The sequence below is a fragment of the Mercenaria mercenaria genome, chromosome 5 (assembly GCF_021730395.1).
Source record: "Mercenaria mercenaria strain notata chromosome 5, MADL_Memer_1, whole genome shotgun sequence".
Classification (NCBI taxonomy): Eukaryota; Metazoa; Mollusca; class Bivalvia; order Venerida; family Veneridae; genus Mercenaria; species Mercenaria mercenaria.
This window is the reverse complement of record NC_069365.1, coordinates 10,328,438-10,342,446: the sequence shown is the minus strand read 5'-3', so window position 1 is coordinate 10,342,446 and position 14,009 is coordinate 10,328,438. Positions and strand designations below refer to the sequence as shown.

Here is a 14,009-nt window from a genome sequence, read left to right as displayed (position 1 = left end):
CCTACTTACCGGTTTTGCAATTAGCGAGATGCCAGCCATCATCACACCCATCCGGACAAACTCCGGTAATAATATCACATCGGACGTCATTTCTACAGTTGCCACAACTATTGGAACAGTTTATACCATAAGTGTTACTGTCACAGCCTTGACAATGGAAACAAGACATTTTAATCTATTGCACGAAATATTATATCTTTTATCTATTGACAATCAAAAGAACTATCTTATACTTAACAGTTCTATCTTAACAGTTCTATCTAAACATCTAAAACATAGACACATAGATCCATGAAATATCACAAAAGAATTTAAAAGAATTTTATTAACAAATTACATTCTCCATAAACATGGTATTTTCAAAATTATCAGCTTATACCTAGAATACACAGAGGTGGATACCACGGTCCGTTACAGCCACCAGAACATTCTCCATTGCCTGTATTACATGGCTGCTCTAAACAGTTACCACATTCATTCTCGCATTCATCTCCCCAACATCCTGTGACGATATTAGCAATTGTCTGGTATGATGAAGGTTAATTCATTCTCTATATTTTTTATCAATGTTTGCTTTGACCTTACCTAATTAACGATAGTATCGAAAATGTATTTCCTTTGTGTTCTACGTTATTGTTATACGACTTTTTGCCTTATGATTGCATAGATATAAATGATATGAACACATTGAATGACTTTCTGCAATAGTAGAGTGTAAATGGCTATTTTTTAATAATTGTTTGTTCAATAGATTGTCAGGGCCGAGAAGTTAAGGTCTCTGACTTTAAATCAAATGCCCTTCACCGATATGGATTCGAGCCTCGCTCGTGGCATTGGATTCTGCTTGTGAGGAAGCCATCCAGCTGGCTTACAGAAGGTCGGTGGTTCTACCCATGTGCCCGGACGTTATGAAATAAAGCACGGAGGAGCACCTGTGTCCTTCATCTACCAACAAAAGCTGGAAAGTCGCCATATAACCTATAATTGTGTCGGTATAATGTTAAACCCAACAAAACAAAACAAGCAATAATTTTCGTTTAATTTTTTCCCCAAAATTTATAACAATCTAGGAAGTGGTAAAAACTGTAGGTAGCAGCTATGTAAAATGCTAAAGTATGCCGTTTCGTATTCAGTGCTAGAAATTCGTTACATTGACCTCAATGAAATATATTTAATGACAATATACAATAAAAATGGATGTTTCATTAAGTTTCACAGACGTCAATTAAAATGTTCATATTATTATCAAGGCAAGACATTTTCACTTATATTTGTTACACTACATCCGTGTTATATTTTCTGTTTAATATTCAGTTATCAGATCAGAACGTTTATAAGCCATAAAACCTTGCAAATTTATAAATATAATATGTTTTAAGATAGAAAAGTACTTTGATTAATATGTTACATTTGAAACAAATTAACACATTTAATTAATCGATACCGATATCACCGTACCGATGTCACATTTCCCGCCATTTCCAGTCCATCCAGAAAGACAACCACTAGGACATAAACCATCAATTTTCACGGTTCCGGTGACATCGCCTTGGCAATAACATGGTAATGAACAGTTCCATCCGCATTTGTTTACAAGACAATCTAGAGATAAGTAAAGACAAAGTAGCCCTATTTTTACAGTTGGCATAAATTCAAATTTTACTTGTCAATACACATTCCAAAATAACTGTTTTGTACTTTTGATATATTCACACACTGAACATTTTTACACAATAAAAACGTCACCAGATGAAATGAAACACAAAAATGTCAAAATTATTGGAATAAGTTTAGGTATGTTTCTTGTCCAGTCTGCCTTGACATTTCGATTAAGAAGGTGTGTATAGACGCACCGTACCCGTATAAAACGCAAAAATACTAATATATATACCATTAACAGGGTCTAAGGTAGGTGCAATTTCTTGCCCACGAATTGGTATCCCCCGCCGGAAGGGTTTGTGGCGGGGAATGGCAAAAATATATCCGGCAAAAAGTTAAGGATGCTACTAAGAAGCGAATAATTTCATTAGTCAAAGTCAATTTAACAGAAAACGAATGTTTTAAATGTACATAACAAATGTATGTTACGTTGATCCTGACTAATGAAATTATTTTGAATGGAATATGTTTACTGTAATAAGCTTAGCTTTTATAATTAAATGGAGTAATTGGAAATGTGAGCTTGAAGTGTAACTAGAACGAAATATTGTCTTCAAGTAGTTTGGCACCAAATGTTACTGTTTAACATGTACATTTGAACTTAATATAACAGATGTCCTTAAGAGAGCACAATCAAGTAAGATATCTTGAGAATGACTGGCGGCGGGATGGTTGTGGTAACAACTTCACTTGTTTTTAAACAAGTAGGCCATGATAGCCCTATATCGCTCACCTGAGTATAGTTGCTTGCTTGGATAAATTTTTAGCTAAAGCTTTAAAAACTAGAAAATTAGGAGAGTGGGTCAAGGTAAAGATTATGCAGGATTACTTTTGAAATCTGTAAAAAATATTACAGGTGGTCCAAATCGTTTTGCCGTAACTTAGAAAACAAGAAAGTAGGTCAGTAGGTTACATTGATGGTCACTGAAAGTCTGTTTAAAGATCGGCATGCAGAACTATACATGTGATCCAAATTTCAAAGCTGTATCTTAAAAAGCAAGAAAGTAGGTCAGTAGGTCAAGGTTTTAGTCAAGCGACCCCTAATTACTTGGGGTCATAAGGTTATTATAATTAAACAAGAAAGACGTAGGTCAGTAGGTCACATTCAAGATCAATGAAAATCAGTTTTAAGATCGATGTGCAAAACTGTACATGTCATCCAAATTTCAAGGCTGTATCTTAAAAAACAAGAAAGTAGGTCAGTAGGTGACTTTCGTGGTCACTGAAAGTCAGTTTTAAGATCGTTGTGCAAAATTGTACATGCCATCCAAATTTCAAGGCTGTATCTTAAAACAAAACAACAAGAAAGTAGGTCAGTAGGTCAAGGTTACAGTCAAGCGACCCCTAATTACTTGGGGTCATAAGGTAATTATAATTAAACAGGAAATATAAAATATAAAATCTAGGAAATATGATCTGATGATTTTTTAAGTATTTTTTCCTATATAACTCATATAAAACTATGTGACCCTCGGGGCGGGGCCTCTTTTCATCCCAGAACAACCCTGGTAGAGAACCATAAGGCAATGCTATATACCATACATCAAAGGCCTAGGTCTTGTGGTTTCAGACAAGAAGAGTTTTTAAATTTTTACCTATATAGGTCTATGTAAAACTTGGGACCCCCGGGACGGGGCCTCTTTTCACCCCAGGGGCATAATTTGAAAAATTATGCTTTATAGAGGACCATTAGATAATGTCACATGCCAGATATTGTGGCTCTATGCCTTGTGGTTTTGAACAAGAAGATTTTCAAAGTTTTCCCTATATAAGTCTATGTAAAACATGTGAACCCCACGTCGGGGCCATATTTGACCCTAGGGGAATAATTTGAACAGCCTTGGTAGAGGACCACTAGACGATGCTACATACAAAATATAAAAGCCCTACGACCTTTGGTTTTGGACAAGAAGATTTTCAAAGTTTTTCATTTCGGTTGCCATGGCAACCAGAGTTCTATATGGAATTCAGTTCTTTGAAAAAATTTTAAAGAAGACTATCCAAGGAATATCGCTGTGAAGTTTCATCAAAATTGGCCTGATCGTTTAGGAAGAGATGTTGTTTAAAGGAAAGTGTGAACGGACTACGGACGGACGGACGGTGAGCGATCACAATAGCTCATCCTGAGCCTTTGGCGTTACTTGGGCAATGTGACTGAAACTTGACGGGCCGCATAATGGTGAACATGTATATGAAGATTTATTAAAATATTCCCAACCACTTCCTAGATATGGCTTAGGACGGACGGACGGACAACGCAAAAATTTCGTCGAGGGATAACAAGTTTGACATTGTGTAAATGAAATAAAGCCTTGTCAGAAAATTTATATTGTATTATACTAGTGTTATAACATTTTGACATTGACGTCATTTTAGGTATAGAAGACGTCGGTCAAATGAGTTTGTCAGAAGAGCCTCTCATTTTATTTATTCAATTCGATGAAAAGATACTCCAGTAACATCATTGATATATTACTGACTGTCGCGGTAAGCAATGAAGCACTAATAAATAATATGTGTCAACACAGTCGAGGTGACTCTTCTTTCCGCAACTAATTTGCAATTTGAATTAGAATTGTGACATGCATAGGAACACCGTTCAGGATAAAAACAGCATAACAGTTTACTGTTCTTTAGTTTGAACAGTATTTATTGATAAACCATGTACATAAATCACATACATACATTCAGGTTTACAGTCAATATTGCGCACAAGTCGAAAAATTTCCTGCGGCCAGAAGTTAAACGGACCAGAAATTGTTATTGATGTTTGTGTGACCACAGACTAAAAAGTAATTTATGGGTGAAAAGCGAGCTTGGTTTTTTTTATCGTACCATTACGCTTTAATGTAGGAAATATTACTCCATTCTACGTGTTTTACAAGTAGATCTATGAAATATACATTTCCAAATAAGTATGAAGTACACAGAATCGCAACAGGAGATAATCTATTTTTAATCTAATCTAAAAAAAATTTATAGCTCTTTGGTATTTCTAAATTCTGAAAGTCATTGTTTCGAGCAAAATAAGTATATTTCCCTTTTATGTATAACATAGCTTTTATCTCAACTGGTCACATTCCTTGACTATTGAAACACTTTACTAGAGCTGTCACAAATGTAATTCATGCTTTCACCTGGACGTCGTTGACATATAGAGTAAAACAACACAGAACCATAATCCAGGAAATTAAAGAGCATTTAAAAATCTCTTATGCACAACTAAGTATCAATACTTATCATTGCTAAAAGTTTGAATAAAATATATGAAATAATGAATGAGGAATTCAGATCACAAGCATTTCTCTATATATATCATATAGCTCGCCAGCTATATTGCGATAAACCAATCACATATCGGTAAAAAAATCACGTGATATCACCCATTCCCCATGTGCTACACTACTTGTTGCATTCCAATATACCTGCGGCCTTCAGGCCGCAGGTAATAAGCTTTTGAATAAAAAGGTAAGCCTTAGAATAGATTCCCCGTACGTACATAGCACACAGCAAACACGGCATTGCTGTCCTTTGATTTGTATAAAATTTATGAATGTGTTTTATTAAATTAAATTGATATCAATGTATTGAGCCTGAAAACATCGAAAAGACATACTTATTGTTTTCCTTATTGTCTGGATTTGCACATAATTTATTAGTGTGTTTAATTAGATTAAAGTGTTATCACAGTTACTTACCCGCAAAAACGTGAACTTCACATATTGCTAGCAAACCATCTTCGTGTAATTTCCTTTCAACTTTCAAAAATTGACCTCTTTCAACATTCTGCAGCTGTGTCTCTTTAGGTTGATAACCATGAGTCGCGTTTCCTACTCCATCATCTTGAAATATTTCTTTGGTTAATTCTGATGAATTACCGACCGATAGAGTGTAATTTTCAAATTGCGTTTCTGAAATAGTTGCAAAACAGACTTGAAAAATATGCGACTTTTTCATGAATTGAAATGTTGTTCACCAATTTGAAAGTCAAATAAGAGCAATCAGTTTCCAAATATGCCGAGGACACGGTATTTGCATGTACGACATGAACGAACAATAAAAGGACAATGAAATGGATGTAGTTTGACAACTAATCTGGTTTATGAGAAAACTAAGCACGTTTCAGTTAAAACACGACAATATTGATGTCACGTCGATATATTAATTGGCGCCGTACATGCGCCGAAAAAGAGCGCTTCTTCATTTTTAATTACTATATTAGCAAAGACGTTTCAGAATCGAACAGTATTACACCTATATATTGCAAAACCATGCTTTATTGTATCTCAACAATATGAATCGCTTATACGCAGCGTGTTTAATTCATTCGCGCTGCGGCTTCATTTCGTTTCGATATATCAAAAGATGGTTATACCGTATATTGTTTTCTAAATTAAGTGTGAATTTTGAACAATAATTATTTCATCAACTTCCCTTTGGAATATGCTTGAATAAGAATAAAGTGGGCCGTTCCATGAGAAAACCTGTATTAGAGGAATTTATGTTCTCTTGAGACAAGTATTCCTTCCAAGATGTCAAAAGCTTGCAACAAAATATATGAAGGCTTCATTATGGATTCTGTGGATTTTGAACGGTCCAAAAGACACTTGATATTTACAGAATATCAGAAACGTTCAGCCTGTATTACATACAAACTATTTTCCCGTTTTCTACAGTAAACACGCGGGCAGCAGTGGACTTGTTCATTTTGCTGCAAAATCTCATCATCTTAAGAGCTAGAATATAATTTTAAAGACTAGTTTTAATTGATAGTCGTGACTTTTGTTCCCATCTGATATTTTACTGCATTAAAATGACAAAAAGTATGGTCCAATTAACAAGTGCAGGAGTAGTAGTATCTATTTGGCAGTTTTATTGGAAGCCGCCAGGAGGCGGATTCCAGTAGGTACGCTTAAAAATTTGTCCTATGGAGATGACGTTATCAATTTAGGATCAGCTGTTGTATTACCTGTTATGTTTAGATTATAAAAATTGTACATAACACAAAATGATTTAATAAAATTTGAAAGTATAAAATCAAATTGAATTTTTTTAAATCATTCAATTTCTTTTTGATGCAGGTATATAATCATAAATATAACATTAAATTGTCAGCAACAATCGTAAAAGAACTTTTCCCCATTTTTGTAGACTTGTCAAGGGTCCTCTTCTTAAATACTTTATTTGATTTATTTGATAGTTATTTCCGTGAATTTCGCATATTTTTACATCATAAATTAACTTAAGTGAAAAATGTAAATATATTTATAAGGTAATAGAATATTTGAAATGATCTTTTTCGCGCAAAATTAGCGATTGAAATTCTTTCTCTCTAACAAAAATACCTGTAGGAATGCAAGTCTATACAGACTGGTTTTCGAATTTATCTGCTCCACTACTTTACGAAGATTTATTACCGGGAACCATGACACTGCAATAAATTTCTTCCGTGGATAGAGATCTTAATCAACATTTAGTTAACAGGTGGTCAGCGCGTCTTGATGAATTGAGATTCAGTTTTGTTTTACTAATCTCACTAGTTTAAATCATACACACAAAAAAAAAAATCATAAAGATCTGAATTGCCCTAAATCTTCAATTGCAATTACGTAAAAACTATGATACCTAAAGAAAACTTATTAAATAGTCTTCTTATTGGTTAGATTAACGAATATGTATAAACGATTTAGAAGTGCGCATTATGTTACTTTGATATCAGTAAGTCTTATCTAATAGTACAGTGCATAATAAGATAAGAAGTCAATAATTTATTACCGTTTATTTTGATCCATGTGTAAGAACATAATTAGTAAATATATTCAACAATGTATCCTCAGTTTTTATATGAAAGAATGATATTTAAGAATAATATTAAACAGATATTGAATGGTGTTGAGCTAAAGTTGGACAGAATGAATATTTTAACAATGGATTCAGATTTAGAAAAGGGATTAGATGTTTTACAATATAAAGTGTTAAGATGTAATTAAGGCGTAATTAAAAGGAAATGATGTTTGTTTTTTTGATTTATTATTTTTTTAAGTTAGTTGAGAAACGAAAACTCATTTTCTAACGTTCATAATAAGACCAAACAGTTAAAGAAAGATCATTTTTAGCCGAAATCTGTAGATCAGTACCTTTACTTTGCAAAACTTGGATTCAAAGTTACTGTGATAACTTTGATTTAAATGAAGAATGATTTTCTTTGTGTTGGAATGAAAGGAGTATGTGTGTGACTTTTGCAAAATAGGCACCAATTTATCAGATTTTTAACGGTAATTTTTAACTCTGCGTGTATGACAAATTATAGAGATGTAAAGCCCTAATATTCCATTGAAGATAATCTCCTGAATGACGGCCCTAAAGCTATTGGTTGAAATTAGCAGTTGAAAAAAACCTTAAATCGAGAAGATTTTTGACCCGTGTAAAAACTGTAATCAAGTTATATTTCACATTCCAAGACGTCTGTTTACTGAATAAAAAATCTTTTATCATAACAGTTATCATAGTTACTGTTTCTTTTCAGTGATGCAGTGGTATAAATTTATATTTTGGTACATTTTGTTGCTAGTAGCTGCTGTCCCGGTGTGCACATGGGTTCAAAACATAACTCGGGTTAAAATAATTTTTAGACAGAAATAGTTAGATGGAACTAAATTTCTTTACAGAGACCCCTACCTCAAAGTCATACTTTGTGGTCAAAGGTCAAAACTTGGTGCTGTTAATCGTTTTGACACCTGTCGAGCTTGACATGTGTCCAAGGTAATCTAGTTTGAGTGTAAAACAATTCCTAAGATGTCGTATGGCATGCAGAAGGATAATTGTCTGATATTTCACCTGTCCTAAATAAATGACGTATAAATCTGAAGTATTGATGGTATGGAATCTTAACATCACCGTGCACCAATCATAATTTTACACTGTGCAATTTTATAATCATTTATTCTACTAAACATTTTACTTCATAGACAGCTTCCATATTTCTATGTCTAAGACATTTTAAAGAACAAAGAAATTGCGGCTATTTTGATGCCATGCATCAAAAATTCGTCTTGTTCTAACTTAAATAGTAACTGATGTCCGCCAGTTACATGTGAGCGTATAAATAAAAACTAAGATCCACGAAATTGGCTTGCCTTTAAATGACTTTTGATACAGCCGCTGTATCGCAAAGATCCAAGCTGACTCCCTAGGTTGGTCACTAGATCAGCACTAAATGTTTGGCGTTCGACTGGCCTTCACTTATCATTGATGTTAAGGGCGTACGTTCTTTACCGTTAGAGGGGGCCTTGACCTAAAGGGTCGACCGTTCAACAGTGTTCCTCGAAGTGACTGTAACTTATTTCGAACAGAGATTTACAACTCTTCGGCCAATTGATCATAGATTTTTATATATTTTTGTGGATCACTTTGCTACAAGCCTCTAACACGGGTCTGTTGAAACAGACATGCCCCCCCCCCCCCCCCCCCCCCCCTGTTTCTTTTGTTGAGTGTGCAGGTTAGTGCAGTCATTTGCTTGGATGGTTAATCATGGCGTGGCACATGATGTCCGATCCAAACCGAGTCCGTTATACAAATAACACAATGATGGATAAAAATGTATTAATGCATCAAATATAAATGTTAATTTTGCAGACACAATTTCAGTGTTATAATAATGTATTCTCTTGCACTTGCGCTGGATTCATATTTCTGTTTCCTTTTAAAATACATTAGCATTACGTTGAGAATTCGTTGAGCATCTTAGCCTCGGATTTTCGGTGGCTGCATTTGCCTAGCACTGTGCATTCTCCTTGCATTGTCTAGTACATGTGTGCTTATCATAAATAGAGCTTCAGCATCATAGCTTTGTCTATTTTGTTTCTATGCATTTTGGCTAGAAATCTATAATTTCATGCTTTATTCCATGACATTTCTATCTCATACAATATGCCATGATATTTCATTAATTTTCTGTAATGGTATTATAATAATAATAGTCAGAAGCGACAGGTCGCTCTTACTAATATATGGTTTAAATCTACGTCACTTCTCATTAGGGTTAAAACAACATGTCGTTCATAGTGTGGGCGAGTCTGTTGCTTCTTATATTCATGTCCTACTGATAAAATAATGACATGATATAAATTTGCCTTATTTCCACAATGCCGTAACTAGCTTCTAGGGAAACGACGTGTCAATGACTTTACACTACGTACAGCCTTGCTGAACTAAACTTTAGCCTATTAATGGTAGTTCTACAAGACCACAAACTCACCATCATACAGAGGTCATAGAGACATACCTAATGACACTAAAATCTCAATTTTGCCAAAATATGGATTTATGGCATTGTGGGAATAAGATGACTATTTTCATGTAGGAACTAGAAACTAAATGAGTATATTGTAATTCTGTTATTTAAGGAAAATCAAAGTCTGCCACATTTTACAAATAAATCTTATTTGTGTTGTCATGCCAACTGAAATTCCGAAGTACCCATGCACCATAGGAATACAAAGTTGTGTAGATAGGAGGCCCGTGATGAAAGGGAAAATAAATAATTTTGCAGCAAAATCATTTTTAACTATTTCTAAATATTCATAGAGATCTACTAAGTAATACGCATATCTGACGCATAAATGACATGAAAAATACACCCCTTGCACGACGACGTAATACCGTATAAGTACTTATTTCTGCGGGCTTAATATTCTGCGATTTTTTCAAAAATGAGGTGGTATTAAATTTCTGCGTACCTAATTTCTGCGGTGTCTTCCTCCTCACGTTGATGGGATTTATTTCTGCAGCTCTGTATTCACCGGTTGTTTCATTAATTTCAATTAGACAGGTACGTATTTTGTTGTTACTTTGACATTTATGTTGGTTTCAGGTTTGAAAATAAAAGATGACGTATACTGATGGTTATAACATCGTCATCACCATTACATAATGTTGAGTGTTAAACGCAAGGAGAAACAGTCATTTTATAAATTCGGTCATGCCAAACAGATACGAAAAATGGCATATTTATATCTATATTTTGCAAACATTCTCATCTGTGCATTGTAACGGTATGATATTTTTTGTTAATCACACCTTTTTCAAGTCCCATACAAATAACGGTAAATATGACGATCGTCAGACGTGTAACGTAGCGTGGCCATTTAGTACAACAAACATAACCTTTTAACCAGTTTTATTTATCATAGCAACAGTCTTTAATATTTAAACATAACATTTTAGCTAGATATTATTAAGTAAAGGTGACCTTATCAATCTAGCATCTATAACCCATCTTTCTCTCTAACTCTAAATCTAACTCTCTCTCTGACCGTAGATAATTATATTTCAGCATATATATTTAATTAAGCAGTCTAGCCGCTATGTAAAATTACACAATACGTCGTGCATTTTTCCTTAACATATCTAACTTTGATCCCGGAAGTAAATGATATAAACGACTAAGTATACCTGTTTAACCCTTGGGCTACATGTTTTGTGACAGGTTTGACAATTCAGCTTTTCAATTTAGATCAAGTATTATAGTTTATCATCTTTCTACGTAGCATATTAAACAATGATTTATAGAATATACAATATTCCGAACCTTTCAAACCTGTTACATTACAAATCCCTTCATTTCTTCCACAAAATAATAAAAAAAGATTAATAGTAAATCTAAGCTAAAACAAATCCTTAATGTTGATCGTTTAGAAATGTTGCCGAGGTTCGCCAGGTATAAATTTTAGTAAACATAATTAGCTTTTGGATGCACGACTTAAACATTTGGGGTAATTTTACACATACATATTAAAAGACAATTTAAAGTACATAATATTACAGATAGATACAATTTCTCAGTATTTTGGCATCAGAATAGTTAGTGCAAGCATAATACAAATATAATCGAGGAATTTCTTAAAACGTGATGATTTCTTTCATACAAATAAAGTGCATTATATATCTTTTCAGAACATTCGTCTGTAGTTTTATAATATTACATTATACATTAAAATTAAACAGTTTTTCATTTGCGAGTCACATCTGTCTATATTTTCACGATTACATGTATATAACAGAATATAGATATAATATATATAACTCTAAAGTATCACGTTCGTCAGATAAACGTCTGTTTGTTTCGTTTTTCGTTCATTTTGTGGAAATTCCGTCTTTCTGATGCATCTATCAGAGCTTGTCATACATATAAAACATAAGTGATTCTGAAATTAGAAAGCAAAATTACATATCTGGTTTTAAACTACATGTACATGTTTATAGATATCAACAGCCATAAAATCACATCTTCTATAGATACGATATATCTTTTGAAACATGCTAATATTCAAAATTAAATACGCGCACATGTATAAAGTACAGATTAAAGATCAAGGTATTTATATGCCTTGAACATGTATTTTTTTTTTATTGCGCTCATGCTACAATGTATACGCCGAAAGTCGGATATCTAAATCACACATTTAAATTACTGAATATTCTTTCAAAAGTATAAATTCTGAGAGACTTGTATCTAGAGTATACATTTTGTATAGAGTATACATTTTATAAATACATTTGTATGCACCGAAAACATTTATTTATTTATTTTTTTATAAATTTCCTTTCTTTTTTTTAAATATTCAAATGAAATAAACAATAAATGATACAAATTTTAAAAAATCTGCCTCCAACATCAGCCATTTCTCTGCAGCGTAGGAACATCAGTTGTCGGTCATGTGGCACCAAGTCTGCTGTTTCGCGTTGTTCACATCGGCGTCTCATAGTTCCGTAATAATTCTCTGTTGTTGTTGAATTCTATATGCACACATCTCGTTGCGGAGTAGCGGAGCAGGCCGTGGGATCTTGAATTTGCTAATCACTAAAATTGTCTAAAATACTTCCAGTTATATAGTTTCAAATTGTTGAATATTTGCAGTTTTCAGCTAGGGCAAAATAAAGTCTTTATATCAGCGGGGTAAAATAGTCTTCATAATCAATTTTATTTGCAAACTGTGTCGGGTATTTTCAATAAGAATTGCATAGGGAATAAAAGTATAATACTGTGACGAGAATCTGGCATTGTGTAAATATATCTGTTGCTAAAATGTTTCTATTTTGTCTTGTTCTTTGTTGTTTTCTACACAGAATTTCAGATTATTTCCTTTTCATTTTAACATTTTTCATAAATTCTGTCTTAACAAAGTTTCTTTAATTGTAGATGGAGAGAAAATTTGATATATCATTATAGCTCGGGTTAATTTTCGTTGATTGTTGTATTATTCATGATTTTATCTTTGTCACTTTGGCGTTCCACCAGGAAGTTGCTGATATAGTTGACTGATAATAAGTCCTTGAGGCTGTTATTGTTACGCAGTTTCTCATTGGTCAATATCGTGCGTTCAACCGTGAATTTTGTCAGTTCCCTTTTGCATATATGGTAGAAGCTGTTAGCTAACTGGCATTGTCTTCTTGCTTGTATTGTGTGCAGACGTGTTTAGAAATTTTGCTTGAAATTTAATTAAAGTTCCACCGTAATACGAGCACTCAGATATAATAAAAGGATATAACAATGGACAGGAGGAATTATTACACGTATTCAAGTTATTATAAGGTAAGTACATTATATATTTATCTTTTAACTGAAAATAAATTGTTTTAAATATGAAATACTCTAACATTTAATTTGCATTTGCAAACAGACTTATATTTTATGAATTATTTCGCTAAAATTATTGGGGCAAGTGAATTTGATACATAGTTAAACGAATAACAAAATTTTTGGACTGGTTGCCGCATTTTTCTTTTTATTTCACAGCATTTGTGACCATGTTTACTTTATTAATTTAAAAATTGAACAATATAACTTTAAAATGAATACTTTTAGGATATGAACTTTGAAACATGTATATTTGATACAAAAAATAGAATTAATACGATTACAGCAATTTATTCATTTTGTGGAAATGTATCGCGGTAAATATGCTTTAACTATAATTGCTAGTAAAATAATATGCTTGTTCTCACAAAAAAAGGTCTGAGAACACTAAATCTAAATCAACAAATCATATATGCAATAAAATAATTACGTAATGTAAGCCTTACTTATTCGGCTTATTCTATGATAGATTATTAAATGTTGTTATGCCTCTTAAATTTAGTCTTATCTGCATTTTTACTATTAAGAAAAATACGTGTAAAAATTCAAATATCATTAGATACTGGCAAAGCGTACGTGCTTTAATAAAACATAAATCTCGTATAGAAAACTTCAAATGTGTTGAATATAACTAATTCTTTTTCTTAATCTAAACTAAAATCTTCAGAAATACGTTTAAACAGGTGCTAGGAGATATTTACCATGACACCGG

At 33.0% G+C, this 14,009-nt stretch overlaps 1 protein-coding gene across 1 annotated transcript in view; it reads right to left on the bottom strand.

Annotated features, from left to right (window-relative positions):
- LOC123556424 (multiple epidermal growth factor-like domains protein 10) overlaps window positions 1-14,009 on the bottom strand; it is a 34,139-nt gene that overhangs the window by 19,092 nt on the left and 1,038 nt on the right. The window contains exons 2-5 of the mRNA XM_053544427.1: window positions 5,358-5,570; window positions 1,459-1,602; window positions 380-502; window positions 10-147 (exon numbers count right to left, since the gene is read on the bottom strand). Coding sequence (XP_053400402.1) covers window positions 10-147; window positions 380-502; window positions 1,459-1,602; window positions 5,358-5,570 — 618 coding nt within the window. The remainder of the gene's footprint in view (window positions 1-9; window positions 148-379; window positions 503-1,458; window positions 1,603-5,357; window positions 5,571-14,009) is intronic.